We start from the raw sequence: 24729 nt of genomic DNA, 5'->3' as shown, positions 1-24729 counted from the left end.
ATATCTTATTTTTTTTATATCTTATATCTTTATTTACTTCAAATATTAAGACTAGCAACAGTGTGTACTATCAACGCTAGCTAAATGCTATGCTCAAAAACGTGTGATAGCCCTAGGTAAACCTAGGCAACTGTTAAAAGATACTAGGAAAGTTTCTGAACAACATCTGGAACACTAAACACAATAACTTTGCGTCACGGGTTCCTCACGGCATGAAAACGTTATAAACCGTTATTCTTCGTCAACAAACAGCCTGGCCAGGGCGTCTCTGGATGCATTTGGCACGGCCTGGCACCGTTGCATTGGTACTTGTCGGTCGTCAGCCGGGACGAGCCACTGGTCGTCGAAATGCTCGCCGTGAACCTCACACACGTTATGTAAAACACAACACGCTGTTACTACGGTTGGCACGTGGTCTAGATCAACGTCTAAACGTTTCGACAAGCACCGCCACCTGCCCTTGAGTCGCCCAAAAGCACACTCCACCGTCATTCTGGCGCGACTCAAACGGTAATTGAAGATCAGCTGCTCTCGAGTGAGATGCCCATTGTCTGGATAGGCCTTCATCAACCATGGTAGATGGGGATACGCCGCATCACCCAAGATAACAGCGGGGATGTTGGTACCATGAATCTCTCGTGCCAACTCCTGCAAACAAGACTCGCGTTAGTTTTCTTTAGCATCTCGTGTATTATTTTCGTTTTCCTGACCACTACCCACCTACCAAATATTAGGATCCACCAAAGGCTTCGCAGGTAATGATGTTCACAGACAAACACACACACACACACGCATACACACACACACCTACACACACACACACATACACATAGGCACACACGCAATGACAAACATACCCAAAATGTAACCTTGGCTAAGGAAAAAAAAAATCAATACCTGTGGAAGCAATGTTCCTCTTTCAGCTCGTTCAAAGATGGAAGAGTTGCGCAGCACACGGGCGTCATGAACGCTCCCCGGCCAGCCAACATTTATGTCAGTGAACCTTTGAAGAAAAATACATGTAGCATGTTAATAAAAAGAAGAAGACTTCTATTCTATGCTATATACAAAATATGATGAAATAATAATGTTAACAGTTATAAGCATAAAAGCTGGACAAAGTTTCTATCTTCATTGCCCACTAGATTTTGAATAAATGATTGACAGGCATTATTTTAAAAGGCTTACTCAGGATTATCTCAAGTGGTTCACAACTAACCTATACAAGTGGTCGACTACCCCTTGCAGGATGATGGAGTAATACCCCTTCCGGTTGAAGAAGTCAGTGCGGCCGTCCACTGGGGCTTTGATAGCTATGTGGGATCCGTCCACTGCCCCTGCACATTGTGGAAACCCCCACTTCTCCCCGTATCCCTGTACCGTTTCCCGCAGTCTTTCTCCCGAGGGAAAGGTAAGGTACCTTGGCAACAACACGTCGACTATGGCTTGACACACATCATGGACAACATGACACACGGAGGCCGCACTAACACCAAATAGATCTGCCACGGTCCTCAGAAGATCTCCAGACGCTAACCAGTATAAGGCTATGGCGATACGTTGTGGTACTGGGATGGCGGCTCGCAACCTGGTGTCGCTGCGGTGAAGGACGTGCTGGAGGTCCGTCACGATGAACCGGAAAATAGCTTTCCTCATTCTAAAGCGCCTGTAGAAATCTATGTCCGTATATGTCTCCAACACAATGTGCTGAAACCAATGATGACTGCGTTCCCTGGTCCAGACTGATCTGTAAATCTGGGGGCCACCCTGTGCGATGACAATCGCAGCGGCTAATGCGGCTGGGTTGAGCCCAAGGACTCGTCTGTCCCTTACGAACCTCCTCAGCCGCCTCCTACGCTGCATACGTTGGCGCCTCTGATTGAAAATCATGAGTAGCAGGAAAAACACCTGCTGCAACATAATGGCTTCCGCCTCGCCAGCCATTTTGATCCAACCGGTGGGTACTTTTGCCACAGCAGGAAGGATGAAGAAGATCCTATCATTGATGTCTTGAGAAACCAGAAAAAAAATTTAAAAATCGATCCTGTTCGATCCTGTTCTGATCTGGCGCAATTCGAACCGAACGCGTGTTCTATTTAGGTCATCTGCGGTCATTGTACTATTTTCTGTTATCATGGCCTATTTTTGAGGGTGCCTTGTATTAAAAAAACTACTTTTTCCACAAATATAAGATTCCCGCGCCCTGCCAAGTGTCAAAGGTCACATTCGGTCACTACAGTTTCTCCGCAATCATGGAACAGCAGGTGTCCCGCTACGCTCCCTGTCAGTGAGTGTAAACCGGACGCGAATCTGTAGTCTACTACAGTAGTAGACTACGATGTGTAGTACTACAGATTCAAGAAACAAGTGTAAATCGGGCCTAATACTCAACTATGCTGTCTCATCTGGGGTCCTCATGTGTTCGATGGAATCTGGAGAACGCATTCTCATCAAGGTTCGATTTTCGAATCCACCTTTGCGATGAGTTATGTAATCTTGTTTTGTTGTGAAATGTGATAGTTTGTGAGGCTTGTATTGAGCACTAGTTCCTGATTATTTCGAATGTTTTCTCTCAGATTATTTAGAATGTATAGGTTTCTTTCTGTTGTGTAAATTTGGCGGTGCTGCAACTTGAGCAGCATTGTTTTTTTTAATGGATTCTTATGGCTATAACTAATTCATAATTGATAACTAGTACGATGATCAAGTAATTAAGTGACAGGTGATGTGTCTTCATTTCTGAGATATTGTCTTAATCACTCCCTCTATATAATTGTATCTAAGTGATTTTTTTAATGTCTTCCTCTTTCAAGGTTGTCCTAGCCTTCACGGATAGCATCGGAAAGTATCTAGACAAATCCTGTGTTGAGTAAAAGTGATGATTTTCTGTTCTACCTGACTGTATGCACACCGTGGGGCACGTGTTGTTGATTTTGTTGGTGATGTTGTGTCCTGTCCATATATTGAGCCTGATTTAGTTGTCCTACATGTTGGCACGAATAACATTCCGACGTACAGACCTATCGACAAAGACATGACTGACTTCGACACTCTTATTTTGACTGTTAAAGACCGTTTCCCATCTGCCTCTATCCTTGTTTCAAGTGTGCTGCCTCGTTTTGACGACATTGACTATGATGACAAGCGTGTTGTATTTAACATCTATCTTGGACAGCTCTGTGCACACCAGAAAGTGTTTTTTGTTGACAACTCCTTGACTTTCTCTCACGAACACTTCTTTTCTGTTGACGGTCTTCACCTTAATCGTCCTGGTAACTCGTTTTGCACAGAACATGTCTCGCTATGTTAAGTATTATGTCAATGTACATGTGAAGTCATTGTCCGTGCCCCAATGTGGTAGTGGTGCTTCCACAGCAACTGGTGTTTCCCCAGTTAGGGATGCTTCCCCGGGGAGTGGTAAGTCTCAAGTGAAGGGTGCTTCCCAGGCAGGGAGTGATGTGTCCACAGGTAGTGGTGTTTCCTCAGTTAGGGATGCTTCCCCGGGGATAAAACACAGGAGATATCTCAGTTACTACACGATAACAATTTCCATATCTTGGCAATATCAGAAACTCATCTCGACGATAGTGTGCTTGGCGGAGCCCTACATGTGAGTGATTACACGGTATTAAGGAAAGACCGTAACAACAGAGGGGGTGGAGTGGCATTATTTATCAATTCCAACATCCCACATAAAAGACGAGCATACAGGTTGTTATGTACCTGAGTGTTACTGCTGGTAAAATAAATAAACTGAAACTGAAACCTTGAGATCAATGGCATTGAATTATTATGGGCTAAAATTCATCTCCCCTATGTCCAACCTATACTTATTGGTTGCCTGTACAGGCCTCCAGTACTAGGGCAGAATACCACCTAACAAGATTGTGCAATCATAAGAAACAGTATCTAACGAGGACAAGGAAGTCATGATTTTAGGGGACTTTAATATTGATTGGTCAAGTGATACATGCACAATAAAACAAAGACTTAACTTAGAATTGTCTTCACTAAACTTAACACAAATGGTAAAAGATCTAACCAGAATTTGCAAAAATGTTAATGGAACTAAAACATCATCTTGTATAGATCTGCTATTCACAAACAGAACAGAGTTCTTCACGGATGCTAAATCAAGTCCATTAGGGTGCACTGGTCACAACCTAGTGAATATAACTTGGAAGACAAACCCTCCTAAAGGACAGCCGACCATCAATCATAAACGCTCATACAAAAAGTTCAACTAAAATTCATACAAGACATTTCAGACGTCCCATGGCAGCTTGTAGGTAATGAGTAATATTCATATGACATTATCATGACGTCACAATGCAATTTTTGGCTTAAATCGTCTAAATAGAGAACTGTGTTTATGTTTAAACGTATGAAACAAAAACGTGACTTTTAAGGGTATTCTTGACTTTTAGTCACTTCATTTGAACTTAGCAACGGTTGCTATCCACCATCTCTGCGACCGGGCAAAACACCCCCTACGCGTTCTAAGCGATGGTTCTTTATTGTCGGCTGTGGATCGAGAACCGATAGAAAAGACAAGGCACTCTGTTATTTGCAATGCACTCAGTGAAGGAAAACTACCACCCGCCTTCAGAAAGGCCCTACTAAGATTGATACACAAAAATGGAGACATGGAATCACTTAGCAATTGGAGACCTATAAGCCTCTTAAATACCGATTATAAGATACTTGCTTTTGTCATGGCAAATAGAATTAAACCTCTCCTGGAACATCTAGTAAATAAGGACCAGTGTGCTTACATAAAAGGACGTTTCATAGGACAAAATGTCTTCATGCGTTGGAGTCATATAAGGTCATAAGTTGATTTAATCATATGGACGAAGTCCTCAGGGAGCCCCAACACTAATGCGAACGCGCGAATAAAGATAAATTGTGTAATTTAAGTGGTTAGGAATCTTAATCAAGTTAGAGTATTTGCATAATTATTTTCAGGTTCAAAAAGTCTTGGCACTACCATTTGGACAGCACTGTTCCCAAAATTTGTTGCGTCTACATGGAGAGAGCTGACAGAAAGCAAGCGGCTGGACATTTTATTACGTAATAAAACTGATGTTATCCAAGACAGTATAGAATATCTCCCCTCAATTGATGCACCTACATGTAAACTGGCCATGATTTTATGGTTAGATCACTGAAAAGCAAAGATGCACTGCATTTGAAGAGCACAGTGCTGGTGTTCGACCAGGTACTATATGCAAAGCTTACATAGACCATATGAAAGCACGATCGCAAGATCCATGGACACTGTCACAAGATATAATTGGAATGTTTTATACACTCCTCACTCTGCTGTCCATCATTGGAAAGAGATTCGAAGATGCAAGTTTGACGGATATCTGCATTGAGTCCGACGTGATTGCAGAAGGATCAAATACTGGAGTGCTTAAAGGGCGCAAGTACAACCGCACAATTCAGCTTCACAAGCTTATGTATGAAGCCCTTCAATGACTTGTTTGGAATTATTTTTTTAAATCATGAATAGAGAAGTCCCCTGCAAAGGATAAATTAATCAAAGATTTCTTCGTCAGCTTGAATTAAAATGAATGACTTGTAATAAACGATTTAAGATAGCTCTATGGATTTGAATCACGTCACAAAATCACGCGATGATTCTTACAACGTTCGGTATCTGACATGGTTATCACAAAAAAATAAAGAAGAAGAATCACCTTTTGTTTGATACCAAATGAACATTTTAGGTGACCTGGCCCATTTACTAAAAGGAACATCGAATTTCGGTTGTAGTACAAATCAAAGGACCATTAATAGTTGCCACTGGAGAACGTTTGCTTATTTAACAAAGTTTTTAGAAGATAAATACGAAAGGTATAGCGTAGGAGTCGCAATTCGTCAACGGTATAGTTTGGCTACGTTTCCTGCCACCCGTATTGCTAGAGAGCTCGAGATCGTAAAATTGACATCTATCTTTTAACACAGCCAAGAGAAGGGTCTGGTAGGGTGGTAAGTATTATTTTTCTGCTTACCACTTTTGAAATAGCGTTGGGTCAAAATGAGACGTCAAAATGTGACGCTGTTAGGAATTTTCATAATTCGACAGTCTCCTATTACATAAGAACGAGATAAAAATATAGATTGTGCTCATCATTGACGCTCAAAATGAGTATTCAACTTTATTTTGATTTACAGCATCGCAACTGCAGACGTGCCATTACTTGCGCTAAACATTGAGGCATCGCCCCGGGGCTCCGTAGGCAGGCATCATGACGTATGCGAACATGGGGGGCTCCTGGATCCAAGTGGGCCATCCTCCTACGCAGGGACATCCAACATCCAAACACATCCAGACAGGCATTTTGGCTGTTGGATGTCCCTGCGTAGGAGGATGAAGTGGGCTGGCTGCAAGCTACAGATGAACAAAAGTTTGTCATAAAGCTGTGTAGCGGGAGGCCTGCGTGAAGCACCGGTACCCTGTTCTGAAGATGACGGTGGCTCTTGCAATGGCATAGTCATGTGTTACATTCTTTATTGTTCAGTGGGGATAAAAAGTTGGTCTTCATTAATTAATTATCCTATAAACATGCTTAAAATTTAAGAAGTCACTAGTTGTCATGTTTCAATATTAAACGTAACAGTACTAAAACTTGGATCTGTCAATAAACGGAATATCGCAATTCATCTGAATTATAATCGAACCTAATTAAATTGAATGCTCGATATGTATCGCACAGAAAATCATTATGCCAAAAGGATCCTTTCTTTCAATGAGTTAAACATAAATGCAGGGACCACATAACTTCTACGGAATGTATAGCTGCAGACGGTACGTGTTGATAATATTTTCCAAGTGCTTTCCTAGCACGGCGTCCAACATTGAAGAACCCGATAATGCAATTAACGCTTCAACTTCTTCAGGATTCATAGAGGCAGATATCTTCCTGTCGTGAGTTGGCTGAAGAAGTGTTTCAGGAGATTTTGTCCACCAGAGCGAAATGTCCTGTTACTTATGGATCAGCACAGTACTCATGCCACATAGACTTTACAACCCCTAGTCACGATGATGTAGTATCCTTTATTCATGTTTCCTGGAATGTTCGCATGTATTATTTTAATGATGTACAAAGTTAGTTACAATTAGAACATTATATAGAATTTGACCTAAATTCCTTTATAATCATATTTGGAGGTATATATGTAATAATATGTAAATAATATGTTCTTATGATATAGTTTAAAAGTCTATATTTATTATTGCGATGTACTAGTGTCTTTTTCAGACTCAGAGGTGCGTATATGGGACTTTTACAGACAGAAGGTTTGGGTGGAGTGGGTGATAAAGAATTGATGGAATCAAACATCAGCTTTTGCACAAGCCATAGGTCACATAGTGCCTATACCAATCAAACGCAGCCTTTGAAACACAACAAAGTTGACTACATTGAGGACTGACTAAAACTTTGGGGGTATAGTCAAGTTTGTCTCAAACTACATTTTTAACCTGCTCCCACTTACATCTAAAGTAAAAATGCATGTTCCATGAGGACTATTCGGACTTGTAGAAGGAATAAGGAATGCAACTTTTTTACCTTATCAATGCATCTCCACAGAATATTGTGAAATAGATAAAACAGGACAGCACTTGATATACATGGTCAAGGGTGGCTTCAATGATAATGTCAAAAGCAGAGTCAATAGTAATGAGAATTGTAAACAATGCAAATCAGACATGACTTACATCATGCATAATAAACTTAAGTGTTTTTGGTATGTTGTATGGCCTCTTAGCGTGAAGACCATTCCTTCATAAGAAGAAGCTTGTGCAGACAACAAAGAAGATGGACTGTCCTGCTAAGCTGATGGTAACGAAGATCCTAAAATTCCCAGCTTTCAAGGTAAAGTACTGGGACATGTTGTCCCACTACTTGTATTATTGCTTTTGAATATTATCATCTTGCTATAATCATAGTCACTCACTGAATTGTTGTAGGATTTAACTGCTGACAACCGAATACACTTTTAATCCCCAGATTTCCAAGAACATTTAGAGTAAGAGAAAGTTGTAATCAAGTGCCCAAAAAGCTGCTGGGGGAACAAATTCTCCAGAGGCTAAAGGAGTCATCGAATACCACACAAGGTTTCCATTGGTCAACGAGCATGAAAACCACCCTGTTGAAGGACCGGTAATTACATATGGAATGACTATTCCTTTGTTACAATGAAACAAAGTCAAAATTGCTACCAAATCTATGTCAGTTGGGCATTTAAAGGACATTATATACTGATTCTACATCCGAAAATCATCCTGCACATAATGCCTTGTGCCATCTCTTTCTTCTGACATATTCAAATGTCAGTGTAATGGACATAACTCCAAAATTAGATTTCACATGATATTCCCATCTTTTGATGTTATGTATAAGTACCTGGCTTCTCTATCTCTAGTACAGGAGTGGTAACGTGGTATGCAATTACAAGCCATATCAGAGGCCGGGGAAATCTAGACCTGGGCCCAAATGAAAGTAAAATTTACTAGACGGGTTCTTTCTTGTGATGGTTATATTAAGTGTAGGATTGTTCTAAAATGTCTTGCCATCCGATTTGGTTTTCAGAAAGCACCGTCTCTCGCATTGTAAGCACTTAGTCAAGCTTTCTTATTGTGAGCTCCCACGGATGTTTCCATTTCCATCCCAATCAATTTTGAGGGCAAACATGCCAATACAATTCTCTAAGTACCCTACAACAAGAGTCAGCATTTACTGTACTGAAATCTTCATCGAAATTCCATCTGCCATGCTTGCACAGTACCAGACCTGGTCCAACTACAAACATCATAATTCACGGAATGCACTGGTAGGAATCAGTCCAAATTGCATAATGTTTGTGTCAAATTTATGGTCTGGTTTCCGATAAGGCTATAACCAGAGCTTCTGGTGTATTAGACCTTTTAGAACCAGGGGATGATGTCATGGCAGACTGTGGGTTTGAAGTCATATATTTTGTTACCTGGAGTATCAGTGAATACTCCACCATTCAAGTGTGATCGTGTCATTCTTTCTCCTTCAGATGTTCAGGAGACAATGGATGTTGCATGTGTCAGAATCCACATGAAAATAAAAATTATGAGAATAAAGATGTGCCATATTCTAGATGGAGTTATGTCCATTACACTGTCACAACATCTAGACCAGAGAAGTGATCTAGTGTCTCAACGTTATGCGTTTCATCACTGTAGACGGTCCCGCACAGTGGATTGAAAGTGGAGAACAGCACAAAGGGAAATACGGCTACAACGCCGGAAGAGGTGCTCTGATGTCAAGATTTCTCGACTTTGGATCCAGTTTCCGTAAGGAGGTGGAATTGCTGGATGGTAGAATAAAAGGTTGCTGTATCCTTACTATGTGGCGCAATAGAAAAGAATGGCGGGGTTTGCCCACTTAAATCTCTAAAGGAAGACAAAGTTCTTAGAAATTCGGAGGATACTGGATTGGAATACGACAGCAAGGGCTCCAAATCAGTAATCGTGCAACAGATTAAAGACCTTTTACTAACAGGAGGCAAGCCGCCAATTCTCGTTAGGCGAAACAAGAAAGCTTTTAAAAAAAGCTGGCCGGGGCGCATTTGGAAGGACTACCTCAAAATTTCATGTTGTGTTCCAGTAAAATGTGCATCATTATTAAACTAGAAGTTTATATCTAAAATCTATGGGAAGTTGGCTGGAAACCTTTGTTCACTGGTATAATTGGATTTTCCGGCGTACTTTTGTGGGCGGAATTGTATCCCTTGTGTGCGCTGTGTGCCGGATATAAAAATCGTAAAAGAAACTCCGGTGCGAGACCACAGCCAAAGGCGGGAAGAGGTCCCGGATGTGCATTGTCGTTCTTTCTTCTGCTCACAGGTCTCATTTGCTTTCTTTGCTTTGTATGATGTTCTTTGTTCTGCAAGACTCTCTGTCTTCTGTTGATAGGTTTGTTTTTCTTGTTTGTCCTTGCATATTGCGCTTTGGATTGCAAGACCTTGCACTTTTTTATCATTTAAATTTGATGCTGCATTTGGTGACATTACTAATTGATTCAAGAGGCCTTCATTCCTGTTCTCTGGCATAGCACTTGGATGTTTGCTTGTGGTGCATGGCACAATGTTTTTCCCAGTACTTTGGTTACAATGTGGTGCAAATGGAAATGCTGTGTTTGGTTGTTGTAGGTTCTCTTTCGTAGATACAAACTCTGGTTTAACCAAGGTGTATGTGTGTTGTTGTTGAACTTGAAAGCAGTTTTCTGACTCAATCATAGAAGAAACATTGCTAGTCAGATTGATAATGTGTATACCAGTAGGTTCAACTGATAAGAAAACATTTTCTGCTTGTACTGGGACAACCTCAAAATTGCATGTTGTGTTCCAGTTAAGTTGTTGCAAGAATGAAACTAGATTGCTGTTTGAACTGTGCATGCTTAAAGTAGAAGTGCCATGGCTATCTGGCAATGCTGTTATGGGACTTCTGGCATGTGAGTCATAAACAAAATACTTGTTATCAGCGTGCAACAATGCTACTGTTGAACCAGTTATTCCATGTGCTGTTATGAAAAGACAAGTGTTGGATTCAGCAAATGCTGCTTCTAGGGCTTTCTTTAAGGTGTAATAAGGATAGACTGCTTCTGTGGCAAATATGTCTCCAGTGTAAGACTCTTTTATTGATACACGTACAGTATTGTTGTAAAGTTGCAAATAGTCTGGAATATCATCAACGGAGAGGAACTCCACACCAGATCTTAGTGATGGTTTTATGTAGGTGTATAGTGCATCTCCTTGAAAAAGTACACCATCAAGGTCTGTACTTGTCCAGGTAATTGCTTGTCTGCAAGTACTGTGGTTAACAACTGCCATTAAAGCATTTGCAGTGCATTGTTTGCCTCTATTATCTCCACTGAAAATGATGTCACCTTGGTGGTATTTTCCCGATAAAATAGATTCACACATTGTTCACAATATATGTGTTCTTTGCTTGACTTTATTTGCACAATGCACAGTGCTCAGTGGCACGATTGAGTCTGGTGTGTGCAAAATGCACAGTGCTCAATGGCACGATTGGTCTGGTGTGTGCAAAATGCACAGTGCTCAATGGCACGATTGGTCTGGTGTGTGCAAAATGCACAGTGCTCAATGGCACGATAGGTCTGGTGTGTGCAAAATGCACAGTGCTCAATGGCACGATAGGTCTGGTGTGTGCAAAATGCACAGTGCTCAGTGGCACAATTGGTCTGGTGTGTGCAAAATGCAGTGCTCAGTGGCACGATTGAGTCTGGTATGTGCAAAATGCACAGTGATCAATGATCTGTTAATAGGTCTCAAGGTCTAATTTGGTTGGATCAAGGACTCTCTTTCAAACCTCTTTGGTTGGATGCAAAATGTAATGCGTAGATTTCAGCAGAAGAAGTATAAATGTGTACTGTGTAAAATCTTATTGAGTACAGACTTTTGCTAGCTGTAAGTTTCTGTATATTACTGTGTCACTTGTATATATAGCAGAGAACAGTCTAAGGCGTCACTGAAACAGAAAGAAAATATTGTCTTGATCACATAACATCTTACTAGTACCAACAAAAAGCAAAAATCTACAAAAGTTCAGGTGTGACATCTTGCCAACTGCTTTGCTGATTGTTTAACAGTTAGCTACAATCCGTTGTTTTCTACTATTCTTTGGAAATGTATGTTTTAATGTATTAGAATCCGATCCATCTTTTCAACTTGTACGATATTTTTACAATCAAAAATGCCCTGCATAATGCCTCGCATCGGCTCAAGCACAGTGCACCATTAAACTATCTAAATTCTCGTCAATCCCCACACACTGGTTTTACTAAAAAAACTATATACCGTTCCTTGGAAATATGTTTCAATGTGTCCGAATTCATGATCACTATCTTTTCAAATTGTACGTTACTCTTACGATCGAAAATGTCCTGCAGGACCTCCTGCAGCTGCATATATAGACGCACGCCCCCCTCCCACCCGCACGTAAACTGTTCCAATCGTTGCACAATAAACTTGACTGTATACCCTCCACAAAATCTTTCGTCAAATGTCGTGCTCATTTTACTCACATGACACTACGCCTTAGAATGTAATGTTATATTTTAATACATCCGAATTCCAGAAAGATAACTTTACAAACTGTACCAATTTCTGTACGATAAAAATCTCACCTCCTCCGCACCGTCAACGCCCGTGAGGGTATTTACCGGAATAACCCGAAATGACCCGGAATAACCCGGAATAACCGTAATATTTCTTGTTCCCATGGCCATATATACATTATTTTATGCCAAAATATTGCATTCTGCGATCTTAACTTATCAAAGCACACTGTATTTCGGTAGCTTTCATCCTTTATTAAGGTTATTCCGGGTTATTCCGGGTTATTCCGGGTTATTCCGCTAAATACCCGGACCCGTCAACGCTATCGCAAAATGAACCGTGCGATTTAACGACAACTCCTCAAATGTTACATGACCAGTGTTTTACTGCAAATCAAGAAACATTTTCCTTTCCTAGACTTTGCTAATGAGCGCTGCAATGTTTTCTGTACGAGTAGAGGTCATGGATAAACAGTATTCTTACAACGTTTATTTGAAGGGCTAAGAAGGGCTGAGAATTGTCGTAAAAACGCACGGTACATTGCGTTTATTTGAAGGGCTGAGAAGGGCTGAGAATTGTCGTAAAAACGCACGGTACATTTTGCGACCATAGCAGACCCATCCAAGGACGAACCATTAAACCGGGGACAAAGCCGGGCGCCTGCGGCGCCCCGGCAAAAAAATTGAGTGAGCGGGAGTTTAAACTACAGCAATCCTTGTACAGTTTTGCCAAAGGTAATTTTCTGCTTTTCGTGTAGCTTAAATGTCCGTCCAAATAGTAATATTGGTAGTTTTTTTCCCCCGAAGTGATTGCATTCGTACGAAGGGGTTACTTTTGTGTTTATGAGAGTGTAGATGTGCCGGTGCCGAACCCGGTGCTAAATTGTAGCATCTCACAATTCTTAGTTACGATATATAAATTCATGACCAGGCTTAGTAAGCCCTCATTTTGTTTGTTTGTGCATGTAAAGACTGAAGGTGAACACATGCGTATCAAGACAAGCAGATACGTGGAATATAAACCCGTTGTATGAAGCCTAGGTTATAGACTATATCTGTTGATCTTGGACACGCACCAACTGCACAAGCCACATGTTGTACATAATTGCAACGAAACTTAAATCAGCATGGAAATAAATCGAGAATGGGTGCTTGTACTAAAGGGAGTCCTGGGTTCCCGTATTTACCACGCCTTTGAAAGAGCCAATGGTAAATGCACGTGCACAATTTGATTGAATGATGCAAACTAGAACGATGTTTCATTTGGCTGTTATTTTCGCACACAGCCACATCGACATATAGAATACACTTTACTGCTTCTACGGAGGTCAAGGTTGATTCCAATGTTCCATCTGACCATGGCATTATATTAGTAAAAGACGTCAATAAAGTCCTGCAACGATTATGTCTTAAAGTTGGAAAACAAACTTGTGATGGTTGAGAAGGAGTAGAGTAGAAATCCGTTTCCAGCTTAAGCGGAATAAGATGATACACCAGATTCTCCAATTTTGATGCTTATTTGCTGTGTTTGAGTACCTTGCTCCCAAAGCTGCTAATATCTAATTCAGGAGTGGAAACGTGGTATGCGATTACAAGGCATATCAGAGGCCGGGTAGATCTAGATCTGGGCCAAAATGAAAGTGTAATTTAGACGAGGTCTTTATTGTTTTGTAATAGTTATATCAAGGAGTAGGATTGTTCCACAAAGATCCTGCAATCAGATTTCAGAAAACACCGTCTCTCGCATTGTAGACACGTATATTTCCATTCCATCCCAATCAGTTTTTAGAGCAAACATGCCTCTTCAATTCTCCAAGTACCCTACAGCTGGAATCATTATTGACTGTACTGAAATATTCATCGATGCTTCATCTGCCATGCTTGTACAGTCCCAGACATGGTCCAACTACAAACATCACAATACATGGAAGGCATTTGTAGGAACCAGTCAAGATTACATGGTAACTTTTGTGTCAAAATCATGGTCTGACAGAGTTTCCGATCAGGCTATAACCAGAGCTTCTAGTTTACTAGACCCAGGAGATAGTGTTATGGTAGACTGTGGGTTTGAACTCACATATTTTGTTACCTGGAGTATAACTGAATACACCATCATCCAATGGTGATCATACCGCTCTTTGTCTATCACATGTTCAGGAGACAATGGATATTGCATGTGTCAGATTCCATGCTGAAAGGGCGATTAATCAAATAAGGAAGTCCCATATTCTAGATGGAGTTATGCCAATTCCACTGACACAACATGCAAACCAAATATTAAATATTTATGATTCAGTCATAAATATACACAATTGTACACAAATGAAGCTCGAAGAAATTTTGACAGGGCAAATTGAGTTGAGACACCAGGAGCAAGGCAAGCATTATAGTGCCGAACAACTGCCGTAGTCAAGGTGCCAAAGAAGTGATCTACAGTGTCTCAACGTTATGCGTTTCTTTACAGGAGACGGTCCCGCACAGTGGATTGAAAGCGGGAAACAACATATGGGGAAATACGGCTACTCCGCCGGAAGTGGTTCTCCGATGTCAAGATTTCTTGACCTCGGATTTTGCTTTCGTAAGGAGGTGAAATCTCTGGAGGTCAGAATGAAAAGTTGCTGTGTCCTTACTATGTGGCGCAATTGAGAAGGATGGTGGAGATTGCCCATTGAAATGTATAAAGAAAGACAAAATTCCTAGCAATTTGGAAGCTACCGGAATGGAATACGACAGCACGGTCTCCGAATCAAGATTTACAGGGGGCAAGTCACCCATTCTCGTTAAGCGGAAAATGGAGTGAGCGGTAGTTTAAACTATATTTAGCAATCCTTGTTCAGTTTACTCCAAGGTAATTTTCTGCTTTTCGTGTAGCTTAAGTATTCGTTTAAATTGTAAAATAGAGTTTCTGATGGGAGTTTTTTCCCGAAGTTATTGCCTCCGTACGAAGGAGTTATCTTTGTGTTTATGAGAGTAAATAATGATGATTATGAGAGTGTAGATTTGCCGGTGGTGAACCCGGAAGTGATATAACCTCATAACCATAATTAACTTGATACTAGTTATAGCTCTCGCTCCCCATAGAAATGTAAACTGAGTAGACTGAAAGTATCTTTTTCCATTACAAGCTCTACAAACTGCGAAATATTCATCATAAGGAAATTACTACGATTGTTGTGGACGAGTAAGAACCTCCGGAGTTAAAGGTGGATGTTTACCACCGACCTGGAGACCCAATCGCTGGCCTGATGGTCTAAGCTAGCTTTTCAGATGGCACATGGCAGCCTTGCGGACTCCGTCCACAACCTGACAGCCAAAGAGTCATTGGAAACGACTAAAAACAAAAAGCGCCAGAAAAATTGAGATCTACAGTTTCTCGATCTGTCTACTTCTTTGTTTGCATCATTCTAAGGGTTATACAAACGAGTAGACTTACATGGAGTCACCCATAATGAAATCAGACAAACTGAAAAAAAACAAAACTTTCAAGACATTAAATGTTATGTGCTTACACACAATTTTTCAATTTCGAAAGTTTTTGAACGGGACGGTACTATTAAAGAAACGATGCGATAATTGGAAATCTACTGTGAATTCCCCATTTTTAAGAATAACACATTAGCACATTTTCAGGTTTGGGAAACACCATTGTAAAGAGATATAATAAATACATATGCGACTTTGTCAAATATAAATGAGCCAATGAGTTTTAAAGTGTTTAAAGTGTTAGCGACATCGCCGTTAGCTTTAAAACATCAATATCAGGTATGTTAAGTTCAACTTCCTCGATAGAGGTAATATATTCAGATAATCAATTAGCTATTAAAATTTTAAATCAGGAATTTTAGCGCAAGTATCATCAACTGGAGACTAAGCATAAACATTGTTTAAACTCAAAAAGATTCATTAAAATGTATTTTTTCTATGATCAGTTACGTAGGAATTACCAGGAATAAGTGAAGGTATCCGTAAGGTAGTTTTGCATCTGTAGAAATATTACCAGAGTCGAAGTGCCACCCATAGAGTACCGGTTGTACCAAACACTGGTGAAAACATTGTTGAGTCTGAACATGATCAGCAGGCAGCAGTTGACAGTGGGTGGAACCACCTCTCCACGGCTTCGGCTGTACCCTTCCCGGCTGGGGATGGCACAGGATGATGATGTGCCACCATTTCTAGCCTGCTGTATAAGAAGCCGACTGAGATTGAAATAGACGCTGCTAATTAGATTGACCACAGGGAATTCCTCTCAACTTGTTTGTAACGCTACGTTATGGTGACCAGTGAATTGGGTTGTTAGACAATTGTGTTGACTTACCATAAAGTTAGTTTGCGTTTCAGAATCTATCTTCGTTTCAATAGACAGCTGTTTCCGTTTACAATAGTTTGAGGCGTTTAAACTTTTCTGAAACAGTGTTGTACCACACACTTTTCTTTGGACGCCTAGAAAGCGTTCCCCGAAAATAAGGAAAGCATGCACTCCTTTCGCAACTGCAAACAATGCCTGAGGTCGAAATTCAATGTAAACGATGCGTCACTGTTTGCTGAACTACAAGAGAAAACTACAAACGAAAGAAGATTATTGGGAAGAACACGAATCTCAACCAAGGAGACGTGTCGTTTGTGCAAAGGTAAACTGCAAGTGGCAGCTGACGGCGTCCGAAGTAGTGATTTTCGTGATAATGTATAAAGATTTGTTGACGAAAATGTCACTTCGTAGAGCACTAAGGGTATTATACAATTCATGGAAAGAAGTTCTATGACGAAGACTGGTCTGACAATAAACATTTGCTATCACTAAGCAACACAGCCGTTCAGATTAAGATGCTGCAAGATTTTGACGTGAATCTTCTAATTGGAATCTACAACTAGTCTGGGATCAAGGTTACACACCTATTATTAGCTGGGCTTTTGACTTTTTAATACCTACTTCAACAAGATCCAAGCCTTACTATTATTCCCTCCTAACTAATCCGCACAATGCAACAGCCCAAATGGGTTCGCTTTCATCTGCACTCTTGAGAAAACGAAGATCAAGGCCCTCTCCTGGTACCATTTAATATCTTTGACATTGTGGGAAACGCATGGTATTGCCCTTAGCTCCACAAGATAAACCGACATTCAGTGCTTTCCCTCGGTTTTAAACCGTTTCCAGATTAGGTTATCTAATTTTAGCTTAGAATGGATTAAATCCCCGCAATGAAAAACCTTTACTGGATAGGTTTTGTTTATGATTTCATGTACGCTTATATTTCTTGCCCAATATCAGATACTAAGGAACTTGCTTTGGATTTATTGTGAAAAAGCCTACTTGTGCATACTATTACTGTTCGAAATTGTCATCACTAATATTAATTGCCTCAAGATATAGATAAAACCGATTCTTCTTTCAGATCATCCATGCATTCAGCGATTCCATATGTAAGTATGTATCCAACTATGCAACATTCTCTTCTGGCATTTTATTCCGTTTTTTTTTTCACACCCGGAGCTTCTGTTTCTGATTTGACTACTGATATCTTGTGTCACCCTTTTGTTGAACCAGACGTAGTGCTCGTGCATGTGAGGAATAAAAATATTCCCATGTGTCGTCAACTCAGTCGGACTCTTGCTGATTTTACTACCCTTATTTTTGTTACCAATTCCTACCAGCCTGTGTTGCCATTTCCAGTATTCTGCCTCTTATCATGTTTGACTGGGGGTCTATGACAGTAGGCGCTTTGAGTTGAACTCTCATTTACTTCGCCAATGTTCAGGTCATGGTGTGTTTTTACTTGCCAACGGGAGTTGGGCTCGCCGTGACATGTTTCAAATTGATGGTTTGCAATAGAGTAGAGCTTGGTTGTTTTGTAGGAATAAAGAATAAGCACCATCTTGTTTTGTAGGAATAAAAAATAAGTACAATTCAGTGTTGAATACCTTCTTCGTTTTCTTTCGGTTGTCTGGAAATTCTGAGGTGCTGTTTGCCTAAGAAGATCGGGAATAAGAAGGTGTATTATCTCGGAGTGGAGGGGTCGTTATCGATGAAAGTGTTGCATAATTTTTATGTAGTTATGCAAAATAACAAAGTAATAAGTACAAGATTAAATGCTATAATTTGATTTTAATCATTGCGTGCGATGTTGATAAACCGTAAAACAAAAAAAGTCATAAGCAAATCATAGGATGTATGTGACCGGGCTTGAAGGGACAATATGTTGATTGATTTTGGCCTTGCGATCAACTTTGTCAACTGTTAAAAAAAAAAAAGACTTATTGCCAATACCAGAGAATTTTTCAGCGGGAAGGTTACCTAAGAAATGTATGAAAACATAATGAAGTGATTCGAGATTTTATTACATCCGACTGGATATCGGAAGTTTATAGTTGGAAAGAGTACACACACTTAACTCCTTCAACACATCCGAGGGCTACTGGCGCAAATACAATTATCTTCCCCAATCCGCCATGCGGCTCGAAGCACTATCTCTTTAAAAGGTAAATAATCCCAAGTTCTGAAGATTCCACAAACACAGAGGGTTGAAATGGGCCATTAGGTACCGTCGCAGTGAAATTAGAAATAAAATCATGAAACAACACTCGTCTGGCTGTTTGCACAATTCATGTTGGTCGGGAACCATTATTACAAAACTCCTTGGCATATGCATGTTATAATGGGCTTGTCAGCAACATGGGCAGCGGGGGGGAATTGAACCCTGGCCCTAAAACGAAAACAAGCCTATTAGTCATGGTTTTGGACAGTACATCAGAACAATCCTAGACCTGCTACACACAGCAAAACAGAACATTGACACTCTATCAAACTTTGCAAAGTTAAGTGATTCTCTCAAGTCGTCCTTTTGTCTTTTATTGTTTAAATTTTTTTTTTGCTTCTACTAACGCCACATAGCATTTGCATAATCCTGAGCCCCATATAAATAGACATTTCGCTTATGCCCTCATAGACAGACAATTGTAGGACGACATGTTTAATTCCATTACCCGTTCCGACCATCAAATTACTACGATATGGAGCATGGACACTCCATAGACACTTGCAAATCTATACCCTTCTCCCGAGTCGTCTTTTCGAATCTGTCTTCGTTTTTAAGATCAGTTTTCTTTAACCATACACCTGAGTACATGTCTCAAATTTTATTTACTTGGACCAACTGGCAAAATTTGTAAAAAACGGTAGGTAAATATACGGTAGGTATATTTTACAAGCCCATGTATCTGCTATAGAAAGACCATTGCTGGAAAGCGACGAACAACAAGGTAAACAACGGGGTTTTTTTGTGGAATATGTGCTGATGTCTCTTCATGCCAGGTTTGCGGTTTCGTACTGCTAATATCTAGCTGCATTTTACAGGTTTGCGATAGCGAAACCTGAAGGTTTTACAGGCTTGCGATAACAAACCTTTTTTTTTTTCAAATTTTTTTTTTAGATATTGTCAGAGCTTGTAGTTATACTTATGTGAACATATAAATGAAAGTGGTTGGAAGTTGTACTATTTTTAAAATAATATTACTACAATTTTTCCTCAACAAAACAACAATTTCACATGATAATACAAACAATACAATTGTTCAACAACAAAACATGTGATTATTATAAACTATATTTTGGTTTTCTCCCCAGCATCCAGCAGTGACAACATCGATGAAGATGATGAGCAGTGTGAAGATGTTTGATGCCCATCACATAATACCAGCATTGCTCTTGTATTATAATGTATTTCTGTGTAGTTTCAGGATAAGTATGTTTTTGCCCCTGAATGGACTTTTTATTTTGTGAGACATGTTTTTGTTTTGTTTTGCATATTGTGTTTTTGTTTACTGTTATTACTATTACTACTATCAGATTGATGGTATGATGTTTATTTTGCTTTTATTGGAAAGGCCAGTCTGTGAGCTTTCCAGAAATATATAGTTTTCCTAGTCTACTCCTTACATAGCAGCTGTAATAATAATTAACAAAAAGTACTAATTGACACCTGCATAGACTGAAATTATATGTCGTATATGGTATACAGGAAAAAATTTTATGACGTGCTGAGAGGGTTAACGAACAGTCAAATTTAGCACTGAGACCGATAGATCATGCAGAGGTTTTCGGCGAATCTGCACCTGCAAACTGATATCTCAATATCAGACGTATATCATTATTTCTTCTTTTGTAAGTTTGTGATGAATCTTAGTCCAATCAAAACTGCAGAACAGTAGGTACTACATTAGATAAGACTTATGAACACCTGAGCTGTACACTTGCCAGATGTACGTTTAATCTACCCCAGGACCAGTACTTGACGTAAATAAATTGCGACGCCGCTTTTCCGAAGCTAGAAAATCAAATAAAAATGCAGAATCATCCCTGGACTGCCTACACGTTTTATGCTACATATGTTGCAACTAATACCAGATATGGAATTAGATATAATGCATAAATTAATATGACCATACCACTGTTTTTCATGCCTTCCTTATGCTTAATTACACATGGCACAATTGGTAACCAGAAATCTGCAGGTAACAAAAGCATTAGTACACATGCTACCAGGGAACAAAATTCTACAATAAGAATTTGTAACGGCATCGTTGCGGGGCTAAATTTCGTAAATAAGCAACAAAATCAAAGCGATTATATCTGTGCACCTATTCTTCGTAGGTCAACTAAACATCATAATTCAACAAAGTTCGATTTCTGACTGTTTTGGCCAAGCTGCTGCTTTTAAATATTGGAGCATGAGGAAAAACGGTATCGGGTTACAAACGTTCCCGCGAGTGAAAGAGAAGGCCGGGTAATCATAGGGTTTCTTGTTTCAAGCAATTTTAAAGCAAAAAGCACGAAATACATGACTGTGATTTATTGAATGTCTTTTGTCTCCTATCAGTGCATATACTACATGTTATTTTTTTTCCTAAATGAAAAAGAATGCCACCAGACTTTTGGCCGTAAATTTCTATGGATGACATTTTGTTTGGTGAACCAATCAGCATATTGCTTCGGAATGATTGACAGACTTTTTCCCGCCATACGACATAAACAGACGATACCAGCAGATTTCTTTGACAGACATTTTCAGCAAACCTCGTCAAAGTTGTCCTCTGTGACCGCAATGGACACTTATTGTCACCACTTATTAAATAATTGGTCTAATAAGTGGTTGATAGAGGTACAGGACAAACACTGCAAAGCTGTGACAATTACAATGACTTTCATTTCGGACAGCCCAGTACAGTCAACAAACAAATCCTGCCTTAACTTAATTCGGTTCTGTACATATACTCAGCTCTGATAGTTGAATCCCTACTAATAAGCTATTGTTCGAAATCATAACAGCGTGTTATACTCTGTATACGTTTCGTTTGGCCAAATGTTGATTTTCTCTTTGCATACACTTCAGGCACGTGATTCTATATTTTCATAAATTTCATACTTGACGGGTCGTTCGTGCATTCGTTTATCCGTCCATTTCTTTTCTTCATAACCATAGTGGTCGGAAGCAACACTCAATAGTATTAAAACAAAACAGTACTACCTACAGTATTTTCCTGTTCTCTAATTTAAACCAACAATTAATCCTAAGCCAGATAAAGTGCTTCCTAGATTACCCTGTACTAATGCCCGTCTCCAGCCCCACCCCAGTCCAGGAGGTAGAACCAGTACGCAGTCAGGTACCAGCCTTCCCGTGAGTCCATGGTGAAGCAGCCTGGGAGGGGGGAGTCGTGCATGGGGTCGGTGTTCGGGCGGGGGGACACGTACGTCCCGTTCCACGGGATCTGACAGGTCGGTGGTTCGGCGTCCTCAATCACCGAGGAATAAAACGTCAAATTCACTGACTAGAAGTAAGAGGTGACAGTAGATGTGTTAGACATAGTAAGTTAAGACTTATGTTCACTTTCATGGAGGAGGAACGTGATATTCGGTTTTCTATTTTATCTTTCCTTCTTCTCTATACAAATAAAGTTAAGGAACTAGACAAGATGTCGCCATGGTTTCAGATGACAGTACCAGGTACCTTGTGGTGTTCCACATTATGAAGAAAGTGGCAAGACAGAGTTAGGGGTTGGTCACTTCATAAGTAAGATTAAAGAGAGCTGTTGCTTCTTACTAATCTTAGGCTAGACCGTTGCTATCTGTTTTCCACTTTATGAAATGCCTTTTCTTTGCAACCAATGTAAACAAGCAGTCCCTTCGTAAATACCTAAAATGTCATGTTTCTGGTTGTTTCTTCATTCAAAAAGTCAAAGTCAAAGTTCCTTCCCGCGCCTGATGGCGCATAGGGCGGCGCCCATCTCCGTTTCAGTAGCCCTTGGGCCACACAACGCAATCACTACAGCAGGGGGCTAGTCCACTGGTAGTGATGTGTGTTCAACTTCCATACTCTTTCCCGAATGCTGAGTGTTATGCAGAGTTATGTTTCTTCATTACTTCTACATTAATACATGAACGTACTAAGAAACACTCTTACCATCTTATTGGGTGCCAGGCCAGGTGCAACAGTGTAAACCAGCGGCCCGTGATCACACGATCCGACAGTTAGTGGCTCCGTTTCGTTGTATCCCTTGTTAGGTTTTAGTCTGCCTGTTGCTATTGTAGCGATACACCTGACAATTGAAGGAAAATCTTGGTGAACGTTAAAAAAAAGAATACGGGTAGCCCGGGGCATATCCGAAGTTAGGAAAAAAATGTACCGGTTCATATCTATTTTCAACTGGCAACTCTAGCCGCCTGTGTATTTTCCATATATCAGTCAAATTGGACTTATACCCCCCCCCCCCCCCCACCCCCCATATTAGAACGACACGCTGACCTACTTACCCATCGGGGTTCCACGTATCATTCACGGTGACAACGAACCTAACCCATCTTACTTTGTCGGGTGTAAATTCTGTGTCTTCGCCGAACACCAGCAAGTGTGAAACCGTCAGAAAGAGCAACAGTTGAACCAGGCATGGCCACCACGCCATTTTGTTTTCTTTGGACTTTGACACGAAAAAACAAACAATAGTTACAAACACCTTTGTATGTAAACACTGCTGTATCAATGTGTTATTTTGAGATTTACATTTTGTATTGATTAATTGATATGATTATAGAAACCATATTGTTCGGCGCATAAATGATTGGTAGTGTTACTAGATGTTAACGTAATCAGATGTTTTCGTCCGATCCAATCAACCTTTGTATTCGGCATCAAGATCGACATGGACTTTGATATCAAATATCCGTCTGTAATCGGACATGCATACTTATTTGAGCCGTATTCAGTTTATTAATAAAATACTATAAGGCACATTATTTTAGGTGACTAAATCGTTCTCTTACATGATTAAAATCACATCTGGTAAAAAAAAAGAAATTGCGTTTTTTTTAAACTTGTTGCTTTAGCTTAATAGTTAAAAGTGTTCGAAAAACCGCCAATCTGTTTCTAGATTTCTTTTTCATACCTACTTAGTCTATTTGATGTTATTTGGGAATTGATGGTACAAAGATAGCATGAATTTGCTTTAAAGATGTTTTAGTCTCTTTTTGTTGCGTTATATTGTATAGGTTGACTAAATCATAGTTTGCCATTACGTCAATACACGATCTCTGTCTATATATTATCTGCCTTTTTTTCCGAGGGCCTTTTGAAGCAGTAATGCACAGAAGCTGTGCAAATGTACTGGCTGGCAGAGGTTCACGTGATAGGTTTTTCCTGTGATTTATTGATTATTATGTTTACTAGAGACAAAAGACCCGGATACTATCCAAGTAGTAGATGCAGTTGGCAAGAGCTGAACTGGTGTATGTAATGATCCACAACATCACAAAGGAGGGAAAATTTCCATTCTGTCTCCTTTTTCACGGCTTTTTGCAGCATCACTGTTACAATGTACAATTCACAGCATCGTCGTAACTGTAGAATGTATGTACAACTCCACAACTTGCATTTAATGTTTATGGTGATATATAAACATTGGCAAGAGTTATTTTCATGGTTGTAGGATCTTCCACTGTTAAATTGTTTGTCACAAGGAAAGTCCGTATGTTATTGTCATATTTACTTGATATCAAGTTCTCGTTACAATTCAAAAGAAGGACTGTAATATTTTATTTACCGAGGCTAGGTGGCGCATCAGTTTCTCTAAATAAAATATGATTTTTTTTTGTTTATACTTGGTTGCCGGTAAATGGGTAAAATGAGAATGTTCATGTCCTCAACAGACACTCAACATAACAAATCATTTTAGGCTAATGTCATTTTGAATCGGTATTTTGGAACTGCTATACCCATAACGGACATATACTGCTACTTCTCCATGTGGTAAACTTCTAGTCATAGACTCCCTCGCAAACACATGTCCTTTTGCGTAACACAGTAAAGTTTTCTAGCCGCACCTGAGAAGACTGCACATAACCTGATAGCACATCTCGACAGCCAAACATATGATATCAGCTTTGAGCAGACAGGTAGATTTTAAAGTGGTCTATCAGCCCTTCAGCAATGTGATTGACAATATTCAGGACCCTTTTCTTTCAGACCATTTACGAAAGGGTCGGATTTAACGGTGCACACACCAATTCTTCCGCGACAGGGGTCCCCCCCCCCCAACACACACACACACACACTAATAACTC

At 40.0% G+C, this 24729-nt stretch overlaps 2 protein-coding genes across 2 annotated transcripts in view; both read right to left on the bottom strand.

Annotated features, from left to right (window-relative positions):
• Positions 1 to 231: 231 nt before the first annotated feature.
• On the bottom strand, positions 232 to 1944 carry LOC118427019 (protein ANTAGONIST OF LIKE HETEROCHROMATIN PROTEIN 1-like). Its single transcript, XM_035836655.1, has 3 exons — positions 1226 to 1944; positions 909 to 1003; positions 232 to 626 (listed from the first exon to the last, which is right to left on the bottom strand). Exons 1-3 carry the CDS (start codon positions 1942 to 1944, stop codon positions 232 to 234), a joined length of 1209 nt encoding a protein of 402 aa, XP_035692548.1.
• Positions 1945 to 21529: 19585 nt separating this feature from the next.
• Positions 21530 to 24729, bottom strand: part of LOC118427018 — a gene marked incomplete at its 5' end in the record, with an annotated part of 9466 nt that continues 6266 nt past the window's right edge. Inside the window, 2 exons of the mRNA XM_035836654.1 lie at positions 21530 to 21944; positions 22577 to 22712. Of these exons, the coding sequence (XP_035692547.1) occupies positions 21723 to 21944; positions 22577 to 22712 (358 nt within the window). The remainder of the gene's footprint in view (positions 21945 to 22576; positions 22713 to 24729) is intronic.

The sequence above is a fragment of the Branchiostoma floridae genome, chromosome 12 (assembly GCF_000003815.2).
Source record: "Branchiostoma floridae strain S238N-H82 chromosome 12, Bfl_VNyyK, whole genome shotgun sequence".
Taxonomy (NCBI): Eukaryota; Metazoa; Chordata; class Leptocardii; order Amphioxiformes; family Branchiostomatidae; genus Branchiostoma; species Branchiostoma floridae.
Note: the sequence above shows the minus strand (reverse complement) of the source record. Positions and strands in the feature narration are given on the sequence as shown.